This window comes from Poecilia reticulata, chromosome 1 (genome assembly GCF_904066995.2).
Source record: "Poecilia reticulata chromosome 1, P_reticulata-male-v2, whole genome shotgun sequence".
NCBI lineage: Eukaryota > Metazoa > Chordata > Actinopteri > Cyprinodontiformes > Poeciliidae > Poecilia > Poecilia reticulata.
This window is the reverse complement of record NC_088830.1, coordinates 17255705-17281520: the sequence shown is the minus strand read 5'-3', so window position 1 is coordinate 17281520 and position 25816 is coordinate 17255705. Positions and strand designations below refer to the sequence as shown.

At 39.1% G+C, this 25816-nt stretch overlaps 1 protein-coding gene across 6 annotated transcripts in view; it reads right to left on the bottom strand.

The window, feature by feature from the left end:
- Positions 1-25816, bottom strand: part of rptor (regulatory associated protein of MTOR, complex 1) — a 156605-nt gene that overhangs the window by 5635 nt on the left and 125154 nt on the right. For 2 of the 6 annotated variants that reach the window (XM_081607400.1, XM_008406991.3), the window contains exons 23-31: positions 24925-25028; positions 24666-24843; positions 24459-24569; positions 17824-17929; positions 15684-15798; positions 15475-15599; positions 13706-13831; positions 7839-7886; positions 772-878 (exon numbers count right to left, since the gene is read on the bottom strand). In XM_081607400.1, coding sequence (XP_081463526.1) covers positions 772-878; positions 7839-7886; positions 13706-13831; positions 15475-15599; positions 15684-15798; positions 17824-17929; positions 24459-24569; positions 24666-24843; positions 24925-25028 — 1020 coding nt within the window. The remainder of the gene's footprint in view (positions 1-771; positions 879-7838; positions 7887-13705; positions 13832-15474; positions 15600-15683; positions 15799-17823; positions 17930-24458; positions 24570-24665; positions 24844-24924; positions 25029-25816) is intronic. The other 4 variants (XM_081607408.1, XM_008407018.3, XM_081607403.1 and 1 more) reach the window with 3 other exon arrangements.

Here is a 25816-nt window from a genome sequence, read left to right as displayed (position 1 = left end):
AGAAAGGAAACGAGCAAAAGGAGACAAAAAAGAATAATGACGGAAAAATCAAAGGGAATGAGGAATGATAAAAGGAAAGCTTGAATGACAAGGATAAGATTAAAAGGAAGAAGGCTATTATTATTATCATTATTATTATTATTATTATTATTACATACAGAGATTATTGGTCATAGCTGTCTGGAGCTTAATTCTGAAATCTTGGTTTTACCTCTCTCTCTGTCTCTCTCTCTCTACTTCTTGGCTACAAATAAAGGCCACTTGTCCCAAAAAATAAAACTTAAAAAAAGAAAAAAGGAAGACAAGAAGGAAAAAATAGAAGGAAGAAAGAAACAAAAGAAGCAAGTCAAGACGGAAGGGCAAGAAAGGACTGAAAGACGGAAGGAAACAAATGGTGTTGGAAGGAAGAAGGGATAAAAGAAAGAAAGTGGGGAATGAAGAACAGAAAGTAAAATGGAAGGATGCAAGGAAAAAAGAAGGAATGATGCAAGTAAGAAATTGAGAAAAGAAGACCAGAACAAAATAAAGAAAAAAAAAAAACCGAAGGATGGACACCAACTTAGATAGAAAAATTCAAGTAAAATTTTATAAACATTGGTTGGGAGTTAAGTTTGGAAATACAAAGATTTTTGCACTCTATTTACTTTCACCAACTTTATCAAGACCTGAAAAAAGTAATCAAAAGTTATAATTTTTTTCCAGACTTTGTAGCAACCCTGGAAATGTAATATAGAACAAACATCAGGAAAGAAAAGTGTTTGCTTCAAGTACCTGGACCTTCATCTCCCTGTCCGTGTCCCAGATCCGAATGACTCTCACGTCTCCCGACGTCATGAGCAAACCGGTTTCCTGTTCCCAGTCCACGACCATCCCAGCTCCTAAAACACATGGATGAGACGTCAGTCAAAAAGTGAGTCATAACCACAACAGCTATCCGAAATAGGCCACAGCAGGGCTGTTCGCTGTTATTACTCCGCCAGAAAGTGGGTTTTTAATCACAATTACAGAAAAAAAGCTTGAAAAATGTGATTACTGAAAATAATTGGCCTACAATCTGTGAAGTGCTGCTTCAATTTGTTGTTTTTAAGCGCTTAATTCAATTTCAACTGGACTTGCGCTCACACACAGCTGTTTAACACAAAACAGCATGTGTTCACTCCCCAAAACACAACCAGCGCAATCTGTCGGAGATTTCAAGAGGCTCTCACTGCCACATGTTGCAAGTCAAATGAAGATTAGCGCAACAGCTTCCTGCACCGCTCTGTAACTAACACATACACCCACCAAGATTTAAAAAAAAGGAGAAAAACAGAAACACTGCCAGACTCGGACACAGCAGCTGTAAGAAAAAAAAACAATCTGTAATGCCAGGTATGAACATAAGAAATAATTTGCGTTGTTCTATAAGAAAACTGTTTTTAAAAATAAACCTCTGAGTACAAACTGCACGCAGATGGAAGAATGATGCAGTGTTTGTATCTGCTCCGTCAAGATGACCGCTAATCTGAACCCGTCAGCACATTCTGGCTTTGGCAACTCAAATAGCAATCGAGTGAGACAGCGAGGCAGGAAGGAGCAGAAGACAGGGAGGCTCTTCAAACGCTGGAGAGGACAACCTGAAACGAGCTCTGCTGGCTCACCAAAACAGACCACGGGCCTCTAACTGCAGCTCGCAGCACGAGAGGCGGCGTGCGGCGACACCGCAGTCGCTCCACGTCGCAGCCGTTCAGCCGTAAGCAGAACGGTTTCTGCTGCCGCATTCAGGGTGGCTTCTGATTTACTTAAGAGTAAATGTTCAGCTAAAAATGATCAGATGCCTTCACACAACTCTAAAAGAATGGTGGCGCTTAATAAAAACTCCTCTAGAAAAATCATGCGGCGATGCTTCAACCCGTATTCATAGCTGGTGTTTCTTTACCGAAACGTTTTCCAGGAACCCGGGTATTTTTCAGGGGCTAATTTCTTTTTCAAACTGGTTCAAGTCTTTCAACATGAATTGTATTGTAAAGGACAAGCCCACCCACAAAATGTAAAGTAGTGTGCACAAGAAAGCTTAAAAATCACTGATGAACAGAATCTAAACATATAAGAAAGTAACGAACAGATATTAAAAAAAATAAAAAATGTAACCTGAAACGAGCCATAAACTTAAATTTCATCACCAGCAGAGACCAGACATAGAAAAAATATCTCATCAAAAGTTTTACTCTTAAAGTCTTGCTGTTCCTGTTTATGCCAATTATTCTTTTTTGGAAAAGTATCACGAGAACTACAGCACACTGCAAATAAAACACTGCAGAAAAATAACATTTAGGTGGCAAGTAATAGAAGAGTTTGTCTGCTATACTCTTCTACAAAGCCTTAGGTTTTAGTGCTCCATTGCTCTGGTTCTGATAAGATTTTAAAGAATAAAAGCTAAAATGAAATATTCATACACGGTGGTTAATGATTCTCATAAAAATGAGTGAATCCTTAAAAACAAAATGTTGCCAGGAAGCTACCGTACATTAAATCATCTGTTTTCAGTCACAGAGGGTTATCTTTGTTGCTAAATGCAGTTCTTCATCTGCATGAAGCTTAAATCACGGTTTTATTTTTTATTAAAGTGAGACATCCAGTTAAACCGCGGTGGCGATTTTAACAGCAAAGGAAGAAGTCAGAAAGCCACAGTTGTTCCAGTGTACAGTGAATGCAACACTTAACCTTACAGCGTGTGAAGATAAAAATGAAGAGACAGCATAACGATACTCTGATGTTGTGCAGACAAAATTGAAATAATTGACGTTTTCATCCAGTTTTCCTATTGTGCCACATTTTCAAATGCAGGTAGAAGAAGGAAAGGCCCACCGATGCAATATTCTTTGCCTTACATTCGAAGCTGGCTCCACATGCTTCCGCTAGGAGCGGTGGCTTGACTGCTGAACTAAATATATCATGGCCCTGTATTGTTCTGCTGGCGTTGGATTGTCAGGAAAGACCCGAGCCCCCATGCGGTGGCGGCGGCTTCGACGCCCCGACTGTGACGCAACCCAGCCGGCTCGGGCATCACGCCGCCTGAAGCGTGGGCTCACACGGAGCCAATGGCATGCAGGGGAAAAACACTTCACAAGACTGAGGCTGGGAGAAGAGACGAGGCATTCCCTTTGAAGCAGACAGCTTGGATGTGAGCGGAGCCGAGATGGGGAGGAGAGAGAGAAAGGCTCTCCAGCACACAGAACGAACCGTGTGCACCATCACCGAACTGTGATTTAGACGGTTGTGTCTCGTCTCTCTAATCTCATTATCTTCTCCCGTGAGGAGAAATCCTCTTGGGATTTACTGAGAGAAAACCTTCAAAACCAAGTATGTATCGCAAGGCAAACACATGTTTGAGGTATTTCTAAGAAATGTTCTCAGCTGCAGTAAATCGGCAGATGGAAATTCAATAAAAACTGGTGATTTGAACTTAAACTGCAGATTCTACGTTCACAGTTTACATTGTGAAAGAACTGTGGGAATAATAACGTTGACACTTCTTTTCAGAGATATAGTTTTAGAAAATGAACAATTCATGTATAAGGTTGAAAATATGTTTGGGCAGCTGGGTGGATGTTCTTTGTGTTTTATGCCCACAGCTGTTATAGATTGTTGTGATTAAGGTGACTGAGTTCAATAAGAGTCGTGTTGATCGTTGTGAACAAACCATCGCAAAATTCAATCAAAACTTCACAATTTCATGTTATCCTACTTTTGCAGAGCTCTAATGTAAACCAACAGAGGTCTGTTTTTGACCCTACAAAAACCTTTTTGACACCATGTATACTTAAATGCATCAAAATGTAAAATTGTGATGAATGACACATGAAGATGTTAAGATAAAAACATTTGACCTCTCTTCATCATTTATTCATCTTTAACTACTTTTTTTGCAAGTTAAAGCGCCTAAATTTGATACGTCAGTTGAAGGTAATGTATTCTGAACATCAGCTTTGCTTTGGAGATAAATCCAGTCAACTCCCTCTTCCTTTGTCTGAGCTACTACTTCCCCTCAAACCGTTTCATTCTTCTCCAAAAACTATCCCTTGTCAATCCCCACTTTAGGAAGCTAAGTCCTTGTTGACTCCAGCAGAAAACATTTAGTTTTAGATTCAGAGGTTAAAACCAGAAGATCCACAAGTTAACGCCAGATGCTCTTAGTTCCTGCTTCCCGTCAGCGCTCAGCAGCTCAAACCAGAGGAAAACTCTGCCTTAGAGGAACCCCCTTTGAGAGCCACAACAGGCCTTAGTTATCCACACACAAATCAATATGGACGTAGAGAGCTGGAGCCAAAGGAGTCAGGAGATGGAGGTAAAGACTGCATCTTTAAACATGCGGAGATCACCTCTTCTTATGCAGCTTTAAACCAGGGGAAAGTTTCCATTATTAAGAGCTGGCTGAGTTGTGATGAAAAATATTATCACCAGCGTCGCGGAGATAAAGAAGAATATTATGTGTTACATTATCTTTTCTTTCGCAGAAATATCACACTTTTATTCAATTTTCTCTTCTAAGAAGGGGGGGCTTCCTCTGTTTTTTCATTCTGCACCATTTTCTCCAGCACTGGCCTTACCATCCCTGCAGCTCATTAAACCAGTTTTTTTCTCTTTTATCTCCCTTCCATCCGGCTTTGAATGGTAATACGCTCTCCCTTGTATTATTAGGAGCTTCTTTGTGCCTTGTAACACACGATGACATCACTCCGTGGGAGGTTTTGATCTCCAGGGAGTCTTCCTCGCTCTGACATTAGTTTTCCTTTCGGACCTCGGTCCTGCCACACGGGGGAGGCAAACAGCTTTGTCCTGGTTGATTGACAAAAGACCTTTGAAACGACACCCTATAAATGTGGACAGTATTAACAATTGTTGACCTAATTATCATGGGGAGAAGGTTTCTCACATCCTTTTAAATGATTCAGAACGGACCAAGTCCCAGAGCTCCTTACATTAACCTTGCACCACCAGGAAAATCTCAGGAGAACCAGAATTTGAGAAATAAGCAACAATATTAAAATCTCAATGATTTGTACTAAAGAGCTAAAAATTCTAATATATTCAGTAAATTAGCATGAACAAAATATTTTCCTTGATCTAAAAATTTAGAGGAAGCAGCATCAGAGAAATCCGAGACACAGAATGATAATTTCAGATTCAACTGAACAGACTATCAAGACCAAAACAGATCTGTCAGAGGCTTATGATGGCTTAAAAACCCTCAGACATCAGCAATAACATCGTCATGAATTTTCAATCTTTGGGTAAATTTGAAACATCCCTCTGGTTTACACCTTTGCATATGATCATATAAAATACATTATTTTTATCTCACTCAACCAAAGGTAATTTTGAAGCTGCAAAAACAGGAAAAAGGTGTTATGTTGGAAAATTAATAGCAATAACTCTCAATCATATTATTGTATTCCTGCCTTTTATTCCAATATAGTGTAAGAATTATGGATGCACTGACACGGAAATTTGAGCCAAAATTTTTATCCGATGTTAATATAGCCAATAACTGATATTTACTGATCTTATAAATATTACATATATTTCATAATCTTTTTTTCACTTCTCTAACTCAATTGGAAAAATAAAGATTTTGTTCATCTGCGCGTTGTGAGAGGATGTCCAAGTGGTTGCCACGGGAGACTCACAGATTGGCAACACAACTGTCCGTGTATGTCTGAACATTTAATACAAGATTTAAATGGGTATAGATTGAAATGTCTAGAAAGATTTGATCTTTTTTACAAGAATGTGATGATGATGTGATACAGAAACCTTTGAGTTTGCGCATGCTTTCAGGGCTTTTCTAGATTTACCCAATCTATCAAGTCCTGTTCCCTTAAACTCCTCACAAAACTCACAGGATGTAGATTTATTAGGGTTCCCACAGCCCTGGTGTTAACAAGGCAGTGAGCAACTCGGCTGAATGTAGAGCAGGACACAGCATGTGCCTCCATGCTGCTAACGGGAGCGGACCGTCCTATTTTTATTTAATGCAGCCAAAAGGAAAGGGTTACATTAAGAACCAGGACACTACAGTCTTAGTCCATCCGGGATTAAGTTTGCACCAGTTTTTTGTTTTTGTCATTATCTTATTTTCTTCTGTCACATTCCTTTTTTTCAGCACAGACTTTAATTAGGCCGACATGTCAGTGCTGGGGTGACAAGTCTTTGTGATTCGCTCCATCCTTCTCAGATCTTAAGGAAAGTTTGTCGCCTTTTCCTAATCAGAAAGTACTCCAAGTTACCAAATTTAGCAACATTTTCACAGTTAAATCCTTAGTTTCTCTACCCGTCTCCATTATTTCATCTTCATGCTATCCAAGTATTCACCCAGCTCCTTCCACAATCCCTGTGACTTCACCCGCTCTTCTCTAGAAACTCACCTTCCTCTTGTTATTTTTATTCTTTTGACTCTACACCTCTGGTGACAGCCTTTTGCTTCCAACCGCAGCGCCAGGAATAAATTCCCCAAGCCAAAGACCCTCCTGTATTTTCACTGCTTCCTTCCTCTGGAGTTTAACAGGCTGGCCCCTGCAGCGTCACAGACTGGGGAGCTCAACATTATTAAAAATATCACAGCACCCACACACTCCAATTAAACAGCGGAACCCCAGGGACAAACGTAAATGAGTCGCTTTTATACAAGGAAGCGGCGACACGAGGTGAATACGAATGCTGCAGGTAGACAAAAGAGCAAGGCCTCACCTCTGCAAACGCTGTAAATCACCAGCTATACGACGGTGAGATGCCATTGAATCTCATGCCTTCATGCTAAATCAATAACAGTTGTCTGAATAGCAATGAAGTACAGATATATAGTCTTATTGCTTTAGGCTAATGCTAACAAACTAGAACTCTATAATAGAAGGCTAAGTTTAGCAATAATGTCACTAAAGATCTTGCTAAGTATAAAGTAAAGGTCAGGGGTTTCCGTAGGTATTTTCAGGATTTATTTGGGGTAATGAGCTCCAAGTGTTTGAGGTCGAAAGGCCTCCCTGCCACCACCCTAATCTTTAGCTCCCCTCACAGACATTCTTTCAAGTTGGAATTCCAGCTGGGTCACTCCTAAAATGTTAATATTACTTCAAGTCAAAAGAAAATAAAAATATATATATATTTTAATTATAAATCAACAACACTAGGATCATGAGCTGAAAGGTTTCAGATTCAGTGAATCGCTGTGATTTGTGCTTTCAGAATTGGGTCCTGTTTTGAGCGTCGGTGCCCTGAAGCCTGGAGGGAGTTAACCTGGCTTTCTATGTTAGGATTAAGAAACCCAAACATTTCCTATTGGTTGTTGTGAGCAGACTGTAAAGCCCTGGGTCTTCATCAAACTGATGCTAAATTATTGGCAAAAGTTTATAAATTGGGGGGGGGGACACAACAAAAAAAGTATCAGCAGCAGCATTCTGCAGGGTTTTTAATTCCATTTCTAATCTTATTAATTTCAGATAAAACACAAAACTCTTAGTATGGAGTGTTTGATTCACAAACTTAATTTTGAAAATTTAAACTTAATTTCTATCCCTGTTAAGAAGTGTGGGTTAACTGTTTGAGAGGTTCTTGCTATCATAAACAAAATTAAACAACCAAATGTTTTCCTTTGTATTCTTGTGAACTTCAGAGTGACTGTCAGAGATGGAGTGGTTGGACGTTAACACACCAGACAGATGAACGGGCAATGGGAAAGGGGAAGGGGTGCGATGTTAAAGGAAATAAAAGGAGTACAAACAGAAGAGGCACGTTCCCAGCTGTACACTGCAGCACTGTTGCTCTCCGAATAAGGAAGAAAAGAACAGGAAGGTAAGACTCACCTCCTTGTTTGCTCCTGTCAAGATAGATGGAAACCCTTCTGGCCAGACCTGCGAGCGGGGGGAGGGGGACGGGGGGACAGCAGGAATGCAACAAAGCCAGCGACAAATTAGAAAGAACCCCTGTGCATGCTAACCCAAGGAGACCCACACACTTAAAAAAAAACTGTAAAACTGAAAAGATCCATCACCTCTTGAGTTTTGCAGTTCACATGCATTCAGCAGAGAAATGAACAAGGCAGCTGCTTCTAGCAAAACTAGCTGAGATCCAAGAGGATCTGCATCTCAAACAGGGACCGTCGCTCAAACTTCAAACCTGCAGGGTCCAAAGATCGGATTCGCTTTTTGCCACAGGGGCAAAAAACAGCAGCAGGACCAGACACATCTACAGAAGTCTTCATAACCCTTGACCTTTTTTTGCATTTTCTCCAGATACAACCACACACTTCCGTGCATTTTATTAGAACTTTATGTTCCTGTCTTGTGAAGTAAAAGGAAAACAAATGGTTTTCAAATCTTTACAAATAAAAATCTGAACAATGTGGCGCATCTGTATTAAGCCTAGTTTACTCTGATATAAATAAAACAAACCATCACTGAGTGATATGGATATTTAAGTCTCGGCATAAATTCAGCTGTTCGTGCCTGCATACTCCTCATAAAGTGCTTAGACGTACCTGAGGTTAGTGAACGAGTTGTCGAAAAGTTTAAACCAGGGTTAAGGTTAGAAAATAATATTACAGGCTTTTGAAATGTAAAGGAATATTGTTGAATCAATCATCCAAATATAGAAAGAGTAAATCACAACAAAGTGGCACCAGCAAACACCTGGTAGATTGTTCTCTGTTCAGAAAAACAAAAATGACTTGAAATTTACTGATCTGGCAAAGATAGCAGTCTGTAGTTGGGTGAAGCTGGTAGGAACAAACCTTTAAAGTGTTCCTACAAAGCATTTACTCAGAGGGGTTGAAATCAAAAACTCAGGGATTTTTTTTTAGATTTTTGTTTGCAAAAACCTTTGAAAACAATGCATTCTTTATTTATGGTGTTGGTCTATATGAGCCGAATAAAATACACAGAAGTATGTAGTCGTATTGTAACAAAAGATGAAAAAGGTTGAATGGATGAATATTTTTAAAAGTTCCTGCACATAAATGCCTGCAAATGTAAATAAAAGTTAGAGAAAGGTCGACTGAGTAGGAAATAACGAAGCCGCCCGATTCGATATTAAATTGAAACAAAAGGGATTTTTGACATGATGGGGAGGCGTTTTGTTGCTGCCTTGTTCAGCCTCTCTCCAGAGACGAGGGAAAACACAAAACAATATCAAAGACCCAGCAAAGTAACAACAAGCCAGTCAGTCTGGAGAGATGTTCCACTGGCATGAAAACAGCACAGAAGCGTTGCCATTGGCTGATGGAGATGGGGTGAGCGGGGACGGGTCCAGCAGGTACCAGGCTCCGACTGTTTGTCTCTGCCAGCCTCTCCTTGAGAAATGTTCAGTCTTTTAGCAGCTGCCTTCAGAGCAAGAACAGATTTTTTGGCGGCACAAAGATAGAGTTGTATATTTCATAGGGCTTTACATTATTAATGCATCTGAGGAAAGTATTTTTTTGTTTAAAATCCTACAAATTCTAGCTTATAACCATCAACATACCTATTAGGTAAACGTAATAACTCATAAGAGGATACTAGAAGTATAAGCTGAAGAAAAAACTAGTGTGTATGTGAGGTTTTAGAGGTCTTTTTTTTTTTTTTTTACATTTCCGCCAAAAAAAAAAAAGCTGAAGCCTAACTAAAAGTTCAGGAGAAATCTCAGCTGATGCCTTCAGTGTAGTCAGAGTCCAAGCCAAGCAGCAACTGTCAATCCGCCATAACAAGCACGCCATTAAATGTGAAAGTCTTTGTGAAAACACTCGTAGAGAGAGACAAAGACAGAGGGAAAGACAGAGAGTCCCCTCTGCAGGGGCAAGAGCCTCTCTGGGCAATTTGTGGTGTGGGACTTATCCAGGCTGTGAGGTTAGTTAAATGTGTCGCCTCTCCACAATCCCTACAGTCCCCTCGGAGCTCTGCTGACTCTGCTGGGGCCTCTGTGGAGGCTTTAGGTCATCCAGTCACTTATCCTGACAGATCCAATGTTCAGTCAGACGTGCTACGAAACACAGCGGCGCACAAGTTGCCCACAAACTGAGCTATCAATGTACAACATTAAAGCTAAAATACAGATGGCTTTCAAATCAACACAGATGTCTGTAAAATTATATTTTTAAAAAAAGCTAACTTAATATTGCCCATTAGAAAGGACACCACATTCATTTTTGAGGACTTGTATTTCTGTATGTTTTTTTAGTCTCATTAAATGTTCATCCTTCAAGATCTTTTTAGTTGTTAATGTCGAAATGGGCAATTTAACAGGAAATCATCCAGTATCAAATAACTCCACAGTACTCTTAGTCAGCTTTAGCTCTGCACAACTGGGGAATACTTAAATGTCTTATGACTGTATTTGCACTTTTACTTCATAGAAACACGCATGTACCAAACATAAAGCCTCTCGCAGAGACATTAAATGCGACAGAAACTACGCGGACTAGAAAGGAGACGACTGATTGATATGACGTCTTCAAGGCACCTGGGAGCTATAGCCAATTAATTTTTTTCCAATTAGACATTTCAGCACAACCACATGTAATTTCCTTCTGCTGTGTCAGACTGTAGGATGGTTCTCCAGGGGGCGGTGGAAGTTACTGGAAGACACTTTAGCTCCGCCTGGGAAGCTGATACCCCGACTACCTTTAGGATGAGGATTAAAACTTTCCTTTTCTATAAAGTTGGGTTAGATTTTCCTGAGTTGCTGGTGGACCTTAGGCCTATAACAACACACCTGGTGTTTCCTCACTTTACTATTTTCTCCTACTACTCTCCATTGATGCATTCCATTAACTTGCCGTTCTCTATTTCTCCTCACCTTGGAAGACATGCTTGTCCCAATACTTTTGAATCTTAACTTTTCTTTTTAAATCAAAGCTATTGATGAAGATTATGTGGCCATTAAACTCAATCCAAGTTTATTTTGTTGGTATTTTTGGCTCAGAATGAAGGGTGAGGTGTTAGGAAAAATACTTCATCTGTAAAGGATTAAAAATTCACATTTTGATTAAAATGCAGCGACTCTAAATACACAAAAAGACGTTGAACATCAAAATGTACAACTAAATGACAGAAACCCTGTTCTTAGAGGGTAAATAAGGGCAAAACTGGTGATTTTCTGCCAGTGGAAACTGGAAAAAATAAACCTATAGATGCAAGATCTCCAGGGTTTTGGAAATGGATTTCAGAGTGGTTCAACATCTGTACTTTGTCCTACCATACATAATAACATTTGCTATTGGTTGAGTCTTAACCTTCATATCAATGCAGGAATTCTTAATATTTTTAAATTTTTGTATTATCTTTATTCCCTTTTAGTTTCTGACTGGCAAAGAGAAAAAAATACACCTCTTATTTAACCGTGCACAACTTTGCATAAAACCCATTTAACTTAGCGGAGTCATTACAGTCACTGTATTTCAGAGGAAATGTGACTTTAAACCCTCTACATGAAGTGCATTTTTCTCAACTTGCCTCACCGGCCAGTCTGAATGCTGCATAAATAAGTAAAAAGCAGAAAATAAGCAAAAAGCGAAACCTTCTGGGGCTCTATAGTAACAGTGACCTTTAAAGATTACTCTCAAAAACACAGTTCAACTTTATATAAACTTGTTTTACGCAGCCCTGCTTAACTAAAAGAGACGGGGAGCACTTTCTACATAATAGGTAATTCTGTGCTACATTCACTTGCACCCAGATATCAGATTTTTACTAAATTAAGCACTACATATTTTACTTTCTTATTTTATGATATTTTTCTGTAATTAATTAGTTCAAATTAACAGGTTTAAAGCCTATATTATATTATATTGTCAAAATAATTAACTGTATATTTAATATGAAATAAAGCATTTACTTGCTCTTTCTCATAAGAAGTACAAAAGTGTGGTTACTAAATGCAGCAGTTATCGACACATTTAAGAAGTGTGCACACTCTTGGAGCCCCGCGTTTCCCCAAAAACAATTCTGACCCAGAAATGTAGAAGTGCTTGAGGCATAAAAATGTGGAGCAGCTGGGATTGAGGCATGACAGTGTGTACTGTGTATGTGTGTGAGCGTGCGTGTGTGTGTGGTGGTGTAGAACAGTGAAGTGGGTGGATGTTTCTGACAAGAGTGTAGCACTGCTGTCTGCCCTGGTTCACATATTTGTGAATAACTCTGCCTCAGGAATTATGGAAGTGTGTCAGCTAAGAGGCTAAACGTGACAGTAAATCCACAGATTGTCAACACTTGAGTTTTACGTGATCAGTTTTACTGATGGAAGATAAACAATCCTGCAAGGGAAGAGGGAAAATTACCTACCTGCTGAATGCATAATTCTGCAGCCAGATTATGTTGAATGTAGGCCACCCAGCAGGTTAAATCCAGCTTTTTCAGAAATATAATAGAAACCTGATGGACAGTTTCTGATGGTGGCTGGCATCAGATTTCACATCAAATTTGTTTCAAATAATAGTGTGCATTTATGCTTCCTAACGAAAAAAAAATCAAAACAACATAATAATAAGTCAAGCATAACCTAAATATAAAAAAGTTTGGAAGGAAGTTGCATTTTATTTCTACTCCAATCTTGTGTCTACTAAAAGTTTTGAGATCTGGTCTTGTGAGATCTGGCTCACAAGTTCTGGCCTGAATCTCCAACCCTCTGGGGTTATAACACAGTTTGATAGTTTGAACCATTATAAAGGCCCTTTTTCTAGCAATTGCAGAATAGAAACCTACAGTAAGACTTCAAGACATGTATAAATTAGTTTTTATGGCAACTTTAATGAATTGGAAGTTAGACTTTTTTTATGATGTACAGTAAAACTTAATATGATCTGACATTAACATTTGATTTGGTTAATCCAGTCTTATGACTTATTTTAAGTTACATATGTTTAGAAATTACCAAATTAGATTAATTTAAACAATAAGAACACTTCAGGTTCTTATTAGTTTTTCTTTGGTTCTGAGCCGAGTCGTGTTTTTATATCTGATGGTCTCACTAATCCTTGATTCTGGTCATATTTTTTTGTACATGCATGTCTTTAAACAAAAACTTGTGCAGCTCTTTGACAGCTCTTTTACATTATATTTGGAGCGAAAAAGTGATGCATAACTGTAGCTGTACTTTCTCATAAATAGTCTGCATCATGTTTTATTTCTGATTGTTTGAGGTATTATGCCATTGTACATTAATAATGCCATTTTCTCGTTCCCTTTAATCTATGATGTTGGGACTGGCCAGTCATTTTGGGACTTATAATTATTTCCTAAAGTTAAGTAGGGTTATATTTATATGTATTATTTTGACCAATTTCTGCTCAACAGGGATTTGATTGTTTTCTCTTCATGTTTATTATTTGTTGTGCTCTAAATAAAAAGAATATTAAATTGATGTTTATTTACTGCTTTGCTCTGGAGCTTTTTGCAGTCTGCTTCTAGTTTTAGTTTTCAACTAAAAAAAGCTCCTCGGTTGCATTTAAAGGAACCAAACATCAAGTTATGGAAGAAAAAAAAATGTGCGCAGAGAACAAGAACTGCATATATTCAATGTTTAAGCTTGTTTGAATTAATGCAGCAGCCTTCCTGTCATACTTGCTGAGGATGGGGAGGTATGAACTTATGAGTGGGACGGGTTGGACAGGAGGGTGAGGGGGTGGGGTGAGCATCCACCGAAACAGGAGGACTATGGGGCATGAGCAGAACACGCAGTAATAGAAAGTGTTGATCTTTACTGTGGGTGCTGGAGGAGGGCTGACCTCTGGTGGTTGGCAGCATGTCGGAGAGGCCCTGCCACGCCGTTACCATCTCTGGGTTCTTCTGGTCAGCAAAGTTCTTCCAGACACGCAACGCTCCGTCATCTGGACAGAGGAAGGAGGTGGCGAGACAAAAAAAAAAACAACACACAAATAAATGATTTATGTCAGTCATTCATGTCCGAAACTTAACTTTCTATTACAGTGCATGGGTTAAATACACACAGAGGAATGTATTGTGTTTACTTCTGTTAATTTGGATAACCATGACTAATAAAAAAGAAATATTTAGTTTGTGGGAAAATTAACATACAGCTTAAGATCAATAAAAAATTATTTTCTTTTATCATAGTCATTGAGTCCCTCCACAATAAGGGTAAGCCACAAAATGACATTGACAAGAAGTTGGCTGCTTACAGTACTAACACTGCAGGCAAACAAATTGTTGGAAAATTGAATGGAAGGAAATGGTATAAATAGAAAAATTTGTAATTTACTGTTTTATTTGATTTCAGCAATGAGTTTAGTGTGTCTCAGTGAGGTTCTGGGTAGTTGGATTACCAGCAAAGAGGCCAAAATTACACTAACAACTAAACATTTTCCTTAAAAGTCTCTGCTAACAGGAATAAGCTTAAATTAAGTACAATTAAGCTTAAAATGTCTGCCACTCAAACAGCCAATTAAAATAGTACAACAAATTTCCATTATTTGATCCAATAATTAGGTGTGGACTATTCTTTATTTCCAAAGAGTCAAAGTTATGTCAGTTTTTCCTTTAACTGAATTTCCCATTGATATGTTTACATGCGGCCCTTGATCAGTCGACTTCTTTAGCAATGACCTCCTACTCCTCTTCCTCTTTGTAGAGGGTATTGATGACTGTCCACTGGACAAACTCTGTTCACCACAGTTTTGTAGATCACACCAAATTTCTAGTTTTAAAAAGTTTTGTATTTGTATTTTAAAAAGTCATTTTTTAAGAAATTGAGGGTGTTCATTACCCATAGGCCATTGCAATGAATCTATATGATATAATTACTGAAATAAATAAACTTTTAGTGATTCACTAAGACGCCTATGTATGTCTTGAGTGTGATGAAGTCTTCATTAATTTTTTTATAACTTTGCTAAAGTTCTTTAAATGCAAAAACATCAGAGAAGTTAAGCAGAGTCACATCTTAAAAGTCTGCTCACCTAAAACATCTCGACAGAGAAGCAAAGCAGGACTGAAGCCTTGCCCCAAGAAGATCTCTGCAGCTCAAACACAACTAAGAGCAAAGCATTAAACCCGTCCACTCGCTCCTTCCAGAACGTTATTACAAGCCATAAAAGTTCCCACTAGATTTATGCTCATTGCTTTACTTTTTTAATGTGGTATCTGTATAAGAAATGGTATCCTTCAGAGCATGACTGATGGAGAAAAGCTCAATAAGTGCACATTACTTTTTGATGATGCTGAATTTAAAAGCATTAATTCCTGATCATTTTATCGCTTTGAAGTGTGCAATTAAAGGCAATGTTTATTCTTAGTTTAAATGTATTCTACAATGAACAAACAGAATAAATGAGTTTAGATGTGGGGTTGTTTTCTAAAGAAAAATGCTTGATGAAGATCGAAGAAAGAAAGATAATTGCTCAGTGATATTAATGATGAATACAGAGAGGTGCGCGTAGGATACAGTAAGTACTGCTAATGCTCCGCACCATCAGACATTTATATTTTCTGGAGGTGAATTAGTGCCTCCCACCTGTCGCAGTGAGCAGTAACGAACAGTCATGTCCGTTCAGGTACTCCATGGCAGTGATCCGGGTGTAACGAGGGTTCCCGTTGTAGAAGTAGTCCAGCCTCTCACCCTTCTCCCAGTCCCAGAAACTGGCACAGACATATTCAGGCTCCGGTGTAAGTGAAACAATAACGCTTGGAGGAATTCAGGCTGAGTGTGTGATGTATTCTGACCAGATGCTGTCCTTGTCGGCCACTGCGATGCAGGTGTTGAAGGGGTGAAACTTCACAACAGACGGCACTCCGGGGTTACGGTTGATGAATATTTGATCGTCTAGACGGGAAATGCCTGTGACAAGAAAGGAAGATGGTAAGAGTTCTCAAAATTCAGATGGTCACATTTTTGTTGCATGTTCCTCCAATATCAGATATGAGATGAGGAATTTGTTTTGAAAGTCTTGCAGAGTATCCAGGAAAGTATCACTACCATGCATTACTTAAAATATGTGCATTCATGATGAAGAAAACATTTAATTGGTAATTATGTTCCAGGCGCTTCAGCTGTTCTTTGGGCTCTTCTTCCTGATTGGTTGATTCAAAAATTAACAGTCAATCAAAGTCAGTAAAACAGCAGAGAATGGAATTGAACAATCATTTCATTGGTCCCCTGATGGGAAAATCATTTTTATCTGCACAACTGAATATTTTCTCTTTTTCTGATCATTCTTTGTAGAATAGAATAATCCCGTTAAATCTCAGTATCTCAAAGACTTGGAATGGTTTTGTAATGCCAGAAAATGAGAAAATAATTTGAGATGGTCTTAAAGGATTTTATGGAGAATGAGTTAAATTTTCACCACAGTTTCATGTGACCACTGCAAAAGCAGTTGAACTCTTGCATTAAAAAGCAGACAACTTCGTCACTAAAACACTGTTATAGAGAGGTGAGGATCTAGACAAAAACTGAATCAGTTTTTGTCTAGATCCTCTGACACTGAATCAGTTTTTGTCTAGTTCCTCTGACACTGAATCAGTTTTTGTCTAGCTTTCTCCTCTCCTCAGCCTTCCTCCATCTCTGCGCTCTTCCTCCTCCTCCTCCTCCTGTCTCGTCTCTCTCAGGAGGGAGCCGACTGAATGAGGGCAACCCTTCCACTTCTTTCAAAAAAAAAAAAAAAAAAAAAACCGAGAGGGGGAATTCAATGATTGAGCAAGCAGTTGAAAGTAAGGGAGAGGTGAGTACGTGAGCAAAACTCAGCTCTGACGCCAATTGCCTCGTGACTGCGCGCACGTGTGTGTGTGTGTTGCAGGGGGGCTGCCAATGACGTTGGGTTTGTTAGTTATTCTGTTTGAGAGCGCTCAAACTTCACAGGAGGATTCTGTGACTATGCTGCCACTCCAGACTCTTTCTGAATGTGTGTGTGTGTGTGTGTGTGTGTGTGTGTGTGTGCGTGTGTGTGTGTGTGTGTGAAGGGACTCCTGTCTCTCATGGAGCAGGATGTTTCCAGCTGCGAACTGTTTTTATATCTATCCACTCACTGCTGTGAATTATCTGCACACAATTTGCTGTGTTATCGCATCATTGGCTTCTTCTGGCCAGACGTCAGACATGAAGCTCAATAAATCAGTGATGAAGATCGTGAGGAGATATTCGCAGTGCTGCTTCTTAAATCCATGTCTAACCATAAGCCCCTGCTGCAGAAACTGCTAGTATCAGCTTTATATATAACAAACCCAAACAAGAAATATGTTTGTGGAAATCCTGTATCCAAGAATTATAGTTCAAATCGTCCACCTCAAAATTTTATTTATTTATTTTTTAGCATTATCACATACAAAGCTGAAGTAATTTTAGACAAAACTGGAAGAAACTTTCTTGACTTTCTGTTTGAAGCAGCCCATCGGACGCCAGAATACCTACAGAAGCAGCCATAATCCCGCCCACTGAGTTTGATGGGTAAGTTATAATTAATATTACTAATATTTAATTACTGTACGTTTCCCCATGTTTTGAACCATGCGACTTGTAGCCCAGAGCAGATTTTCTGTAGATTTTTCTTCCACCACCAGGGGGCTCTTTAGCAGGAAGTGAATCATTGCAAATCAAAATTGGAAATCAAAGAAGAACGCGCCAATTTTCATTTAGAACAAGCACATGCTAGCAGCAGGCATGATGGAGAAATGTTTTCAAACTAATACCCCCTCATCATGGAAACAACACGAAGAAGTTCATATGATGCCGCTTTTAATTTGACAAATAATTACTTAATTCTATATTTAATAAATATTTTCTATACTTATTTCCAGTTTTTTTTAGATAACACATTTAAATGATGATTTTATAAGCTATTTAATTAGTCGTTTGTGTTCCACTCACCTCTTTGTGTGATGACTCGACTCTGTCTTCTAACACGAGCGTTTCTCAGGAACCTCCACTGCCGCTCCATCCTGACCTGGCTCTCCAGGTCGTGCTCCTCTGGGATCTGAGATGATGTAAGAAAAGAAACATTAGAAATCCTCCATCACAATACAAAACAACAGCTGGACGATGTTTGGTGCGCTTCGATCTTGTGACTCTCTGTAAATTGTTTTACTTTGATTTCAATACTGACTTCACATTCAGCTATATATATATATATTTTTTTTTTACACAACAAAATTAGTGTCAAATGACAATAAATGATGGTTCTGTTTGTTGCTTTGCAAGAAAAGCAGCAACTCTTCCATTAACAATTGGTTTATCAATAAGCACCTTTGACAAAGTGACGCTAAAATTTGTTGTTTCCCCCCCGTGAGACATTAAATAAATATTTAAAAAATGTGTGATGTGAATGTAAAACAAGCAACGATAATGTGAAAGTATAAGTTAGAATAAAAAAAGACATTTTTCAAAAAATAAATAGAGAAAGGATGAAATATATTATTATTTCATATTTCATCTACACATTCCACACAATTTCTGCATTTTTGGTCATTTTCTGTTTTTTTTCACATCTCATTGTTTTATTCTTCTATAACATAACCGCAGATCATGCTGCTCTCCTGTCTCCCCTCTCTGCCTGCATTTGGAAGAGGTCATAATTTAATCAATCCCAGTTTTCAACCTAATTTTGCTGCACCAACGTTGGGGACGCTCATGAGCTTACGAAAAAAATTACTCAAGGTATCAAAATCCCTTCCTGTAATTACATCTAATCACATCTGCTGAGCAGGGGGACAGCATCAAAAAATAACTTGATTAAGTCTTGCATAACAAAAGAGACCCCACAGAATTAGTGCCCAGCTTTAAGTGAACAGAATAAGTCTTTCATTAGGGCTGCCTTAAATAAGCAGTGTAAAATAAAGCATGCGTCCAGATGAATGCATTAAAGTCATTCATTACAAATATATGATTTTTTAATAAACAGCAGTGGTTAAGCTGCACGTGTGTGTGGTATTTAATGATGGCTGGCCATGTGTGCTTATTAAGCACCTTTTTGCTGCAAAGCCTCCCACACCCGCTGAATGCTAAATAGCTTCAATAAACAGCTTCGACACCACGTGACTACACTACTACTGCATGCAATCAACACCCTGACGTGTGTGTAAATGTGGCTTTGAAACAAATGCACGTTCAAGCACCTCGCAGTCCGATCCCTGACTAAATAACTTTGGCCGTTCCTCTGAGACTCTCTGGTTCCTAACTGAGTAAGAGAGGAGGCAGGGGCAGCAGGAGGGCTCTGACGTATTTTCCAAGCTGAGAGGAAAAATGAGTGTGACTATGAGGGCCATGTCAAGGTAAAAGCCTGCTCACACTGCTGTTTCCAGGGCTGCTGCCCTGCTGTGTGTGTCAGCAGCTAACGTACTTTGTAATGAGACCCCCGGGTGATAGATGAGTGTTAGTTCTCCACATAGAAAGATCTATAGTAAAATATGAACTGCATTACATAGCAGAACCTCTGAGAACATTTGCCGTTTTGGTTAAAGGCGCCACACGCTCATCATGAGCACAAATTTTACACATTTTAAGCCTCCACAGATAGAACTGAACTGCTCTCTTTTCAGGGTTAATTTTGAAAAGAAGAAGTTGGAAATCACTGTGGAGTTTCTCTAATTCACACAAGATCAAAACAACACACACACACACACACACACACACACACACACACACACACACACACACACACACACACACACACACACACACACACAAATATATACGTACAATCCTAAAAATGTTTACATAATTATCCCTTAGTAAGTAGCAGAGAAATCACAAACTTCTTGTAGATTTCCAATGACAAAAGTTGTTGGTTCTGTTTGAGGTGAAAAGAAGATTTTGGACATCAATGGCAGATCATAAAACCTTCCTTCAGGTGGTATTTAGGTCGAACATATAGCTATAAATTTCAGTCCAGCCTGAGGGTCCAAACCTGAAAACCCTAAGGCACATTTGGTTGTGATACCTATTTTTTTTTATATTTTTGGCTACAGGTTAGTTTCTACTGAAAGAAACCAGCGTTATGCGACAGCAAGAGATTAAAATTATGCAATGACTAATTCTGAATCGCATAAAAAGTTTAAACTGACACTGATTCTGGGAGGTCATGTGACTTCTACAGATTATTGAAAATATGTTTTAGTCATTAAAATGAAAGAATGAGGTGAAAAAAAGCAAGTCCATTCATACCATGGGACTCAAAATTCTCAGGACTTGATTGAAAATTATGATAATTTAAGTTATTCTAATGCTCTTGTATTAAATATTCAAGAGCATCTAAAAAACCTACGAACAAATCAAGAGATGTTCAGTCATTTCCAGCATTTAACATAAACATCCAAACACAAACATCCCTTGTGTGCTGCTGACAAAGAGATACAAAAACTTGCATACTCACATCAACAGAGTAGCTTCGTAATGGAGGAGGAGTTTTATGGTAGCACTCAACATTTTCTTTTTTGCAAACGCAGCGTTTAGATTCGCACTACAGCAGAGCCCTCGCTCTGGCGTCTCCGCCGCCTGCTCTCGTACAGACTCTTCCCATCCAGTTATCTTTCTGATTTCCATCGCCTCTTCTTGGCGCTCCACGCTCTGTCTGTCTTTCATTTCGTTCATCCACCCCCAATGCTCTTTATCAAAAGTTTTACTTTACCGTCAACCTGTTCCTCCTTCTTTACCCACACTCTGCTCCCACTTCTTCATGTCCCACCATGTCTTGTCCTTTTCAAACATTTTGCTTTGATGTTTTTTTTCTTTTTTCCAGACTTCTCTACACTGTTTTCATCTAACATTTACCAAAAGAAAGTCACCACCTAGATATTACAAAGCAAATAGGTAGGAGCTTCCCACTGGATAATTACTGCAGAGATGTTTATGTTCTAATTCATTAAACAATTATGTCAGAAGACATTGAGTAGTTGTGTAAAAGACATGAATCAGTGTAAAAAGGGTCAGGTTAGGCAAACAAAAAAAAATGTTGGAACTATTCTAACTGGGTTAGGAAATGTTCAACACACACATAATAATGAATTATCCCTCCGGTTAATTCATTATTAACCGGAGGGATAGTGGGGAGCCATCATCTTTGCAGAAGAAAGACAGAATTTATCGGCCTCAAGTTGTGCGGAAGTAGTCAAGGAATATAAGATATTATTTTCACACATCGTTTCCCACTATAGACTCTATGCCTCAACCCCGAGGATCATCTTTGGGATATTCTGGTTTAGATTTGCGGTTAGGAGTTTAGGAGGTGGTCTGACTCTCCCAGTATCGCTTAAAGCGCTTGGAGAAAAATAGCTGCAACTTTGGACAGAAATAAATGCGATACCACAGAAGATATTCAAATCAGATCTAAAGATTTTTCCAGTGAAATATTAGGATGCGTGGCTTTTTTGTGTGCCTTGTAAATACCTTATTTAACTGATTTTATTATCTAGTTTCTAAATGTCAAAGCTTTTCTCTTGTTATTGAAAGGAAAGGTGACACATTCCAAATATTCTGAAACGGCACTTTGCAGGAGTAAAATTTCTCAAGTTTATCACACATGATTGTGTACTCCTGGATTTAGACCAACATTTTGATAACTTGAACACCGCTGACCTCTCGAAAATACTTGGGAGCAAAACATATATGGTCAGTTCAGAAAGTGGAAAAAGCTGATGGAAGAAAGTGACAAGTTAGGCTAGTTTTAAACGAGAACTTAAGTTAGTTAAGTTTTGTTTACAACGTTGGCAGCAGTTGTGATTTATTTATCTCCCTGCCATTACACTGGAATGCAATTGTCTTTTCTTGTACCAGATAAATGCTTTTGTTCACTGAAAACCAACAAGTCACAGTAATTTCTACAATTTATCCATGTCTTTTCTTATGATTACAATACATGATAAGACTCCTCTTGAACCCTTCATAAATGACAAACATCTAAAAATATATATATATTTGTGCACAACTTCTAAGGAGTTAGTGAGAGAATGAAAATTTTACTTCTGGTTTGGGTTATTTGTGAATCTTAAAAGAAAATCCATGATGGACAGCGTTCCACAGAAACCTGGCAGAGTGCTGATAACATCCAGATGTATTTATTGCTCAAACCGAGTCGTGCCAAGCAGCTACCTCTGTGCTTCGAGAACAACTGCATCAAACAAACTCTGTTCAACCAAACAGAATAAAAACACCTCCTGTTTTTTTTTCTGTTTTATTTCTTCCTGAAAATAACATTGGTTCTCAGCACTTGCCTTCAATCAGGGAGCTATAATTGTCTGCAAGGTTTTGGAAACTTAAACACAATGTTACTTATAGCTTATAGCTCGTTTCCCCATTGGACCACAAATTATTGACAACTGCAAATAGCTGCAGTGAAATAAGAGATAAGTCATTTATGAAATTCCTAGATCATTATGCTGTATTATCTGCTGCTAAATATAGCACTGAATTGATGCTCTTTTTGTCTGTGTAGAGACTGGACTGGAGTTACAGAGTCTTAAAAGTGGATCTGATCTAGAGGGAATAAGCTAATGGCACCAATACTTTAAACCAAGCAAGGTAAAATGCCTTTTGGTCATTAGGCACTTTGCAGCAACCAGTTTCCACTAGGACTCTGATTTACTGTAGCCACTTTTACTCGAAGTTTTTGAGTTTACATATCGTCTCCTGCTTTTTACACAGACTAAAAAAACACAGCAATATCCAAGCAATCTCAAATGTCAACTTTTAAGCAGCTGTAAAATATTTGCTGCTTTTCTAATTTAAATATAACTTAATTTAATGACATTGTGATAAAAACCCAAACCCTCTGTGTTGCCCTGCGACAGACTGGCGACCTGTCCAGGGTGACCCCCGCCTCTCGCCCGGAACGTTAGCTGGAGAGGCACCAGCAACCCTCCCGACCCCACTGAGGGACAAGGGTGAAAGAAAATGGACGGATGGATGGATGGTTCTGAAAACCTAATAATTTCATCCTATTAGTTAGTTTCACCGGGACATGTTCGCATTTGATGCACAGCTTTCTGACTTGTTTTTTGTTTCTAATTGACAATATAGTTAGCTTTAAAAGATGCTTAACATCTTCTTTTTTTTTTTTTTATAAAAACAAAGGAAAATTTGAGTAAATATGGAAATCCATCACCAACTACCAGGTACAACACAATCACTGTGCTTCATCTAAAATTTCCCTGTGGAGGATGTTACATTATGGACCTGAGAGTGCTCAATTATTCAGTGAAGCCATTTTGAAGAAGCAGCAGGTGCTTTCCCCCTCCAATGAATGGTCCCCACCTTGCAGTTTCACATATCTGTTTATTACTATTTAAAATAAACTTTTAAACCCTGACTTCCCGTCCCTGGATGGATCACTGTGTTCCTAAATCTCGGCAGAATGGGGAATAAACAAACAGCTATGATGAAAATTCACATGAATATGTGAAAACGAAAAATAACCGGTCATATCCCTTTTCACTGTTGCTTAGCAACAAAGAATGAGTACAGCTCAAAAGGGCGAGCGGTCGTCAGCCAGTCAGAAGAAGGTTGGTGGTTTGATACCAGACTGGAGACTTAAAGTGTGGAAAAGTCCTTAAAAGACACAGAGGTATGATTCGTCTCCTCGCTTTATCACTCTGCATGTGTCGGTGAAAAACACAACACAGTTTAAAAAGAGATGCCTGAATGTTTCTGTGAATGTGAGTGCAGCTTTTAGTGTCTTCTAGTCTTTCAGATGTCAAAAAGACAAGAAATGCACAAAAATAAATGTCGTCCGTTTATGATTTAGCTACTACCTGAAGTCACCAGACCAAGTAAATACAGCTGAAATCAGATAATTACAGAAACTGTATAAAAGCATGCAATGTTTATTTTCACACAGGACAAATTGGGCCAAACCCAGGCTGGTTATGTCAGCCTGGGTTTGGCCAGGCTGACATAACCAGCCTGGCCAAACCCAGGCTGGTTATGGGTTTGGCCATAACCAGCCAAACATAACCAGCCAAACCCAGTTTTTCTGTTCCTGAGTGGCACAGAAAAACTGTTATTTTCCTGTGCCACTCAGGAAAATAACAGTTTAATATTTGCTAAAATACATTAATGATAAGAAATGTATTTACTTTCATTAAATTCAGACATTTAAAAATGTCAAATGTTTTAGCCATCCTTCCACAAGCTTCCTTTTCTTCTACAAGCCAATGTGTGAGTAACTTGGTGGCATGCTTATAGGGTCATCCATACATGAAGTGTCCCTCTTGCAGCAAAACATCTCTACGTCATGATGCTGCCAGCACCGTACTTCACAGTAAGGATGCTGGTCTCAGATTTGCAACCTGCCTGCTTTTCCCTCCAAATATAATAATGACCATTATGGCCCAAACTCAAATTCCAGTTCCATCACAGGACTTGAATTCAAAAAATATGTTCCCTGGCTATGAGTGCATTTAGGCTATTTGCATAATGCTGTTGGAGTAATGGCTTCTTCTAGTGTGAATGTCTAATTGCTCAATGTATTTGTTTCCTCGTTAGAAGAGATGGCTTAAAACCAGGACACTCACCTTCATGACAGGCTGAGCAAAGTACTTGGCACTCCAGTCACACAGTCCTGTTTGCAGGGCCAGACTCACGTAGTTCCTGTGACCACCCGGCTCTTCACCGTCCTCAGCTGCCTGAACCCGCGCACAAGAACACATGCTCAGCGACAAGAAGCTCATTTTTCCAGTTAATAGCCGTTTTTCCCCACAACAGAGTTTTTTTCCCTTCACCTGTTCTGGTCCCTTGTCAAACATCTTGCGTGTGCGGGGGAACTGGTGTGAGTGGGGTGCCTGTCCTCCCAGTGTTGGGGTGTAGGGGGGCCGTGTTGCTGGCTGCTCTCTGGCTGGGGGCTTGGGGACTTCATTGGTCAGACTGGAGCTGCTGGTACTGGGCATGGGCGGAGAGCCGCTGGAGGGACAACGATGCAATGAAGGTGCATTTAAAAATCACGACAAAAATCAACATCAAAATCAATCACGATTTCCTCACCCTGCCTGATGGATGTGCGTGCCTTTGCTGGTGGGACTGGCCGGCGCCGACTGAGTCAGAGATCCAGAGTCCAGGATGCGCTGAGGTCTGGCGTTCATAGTTGCCTGGTGAGGAAAACAAGCATTTGCTGCGGGGCTGTTTTTCAAATTTGAAAGGTTCTGATACTTTTCAACAGTTTCAAAGGCTAACATCATTTTGTTAGGTTTAGAAACACACATAACACATACAATCTGATTATCACCTCCAGCTGCAGCTGCATAAGAAGTGCAGCACTTTACAAACTTTGCCTAAATTTCAAGAAGTTTATCTCATTAGGTGAAGCAGGTAATATTGCCTCTTCATTGTGAGGTGTCTAACGATGGTGTGTGAGGGAGGGGTAAACCTAATAAGGACAATGAAGGCGAAGCATCACTGATGAATAGTAGAGTTGTTGTTTACTGGAGCTCGGCGGAGAGAAAACTGGGCTACTTAAATCTTGTTAGCAGAGGGAAACACATTTCACTGGCTGGCATTGGCTGGGATTTGATTTCTATGCTAATTACCGGATTGTAGCAAGCATCTTTTGTTTGTTTGTGCATCTAAAAGGCTGGAGGGGGGCAGAGCAGCTTAATGTAAGACTTACACATTTTCTATGAAATCTACAGTGTTTGTGACAGAGGAAAGAGATCTGATATGAGATATGAGCGATGCGTCAAGGAGCCATTAGTGTGAGACAGATTTAATAGAGATTCTGTGGAAGCGGAAAAGTAGATAAAAAGCTAATGGGAAGCTTTTTTCTCTCTCTCTTTCTCATGTTGATAAGACAGTGTATGGCTAAGAAAGCAGAAATGGATTTTTGAAAGTAAACTGAATCTACAGCAAGCACAAACAGATTTACCAGGAAAATATGAAT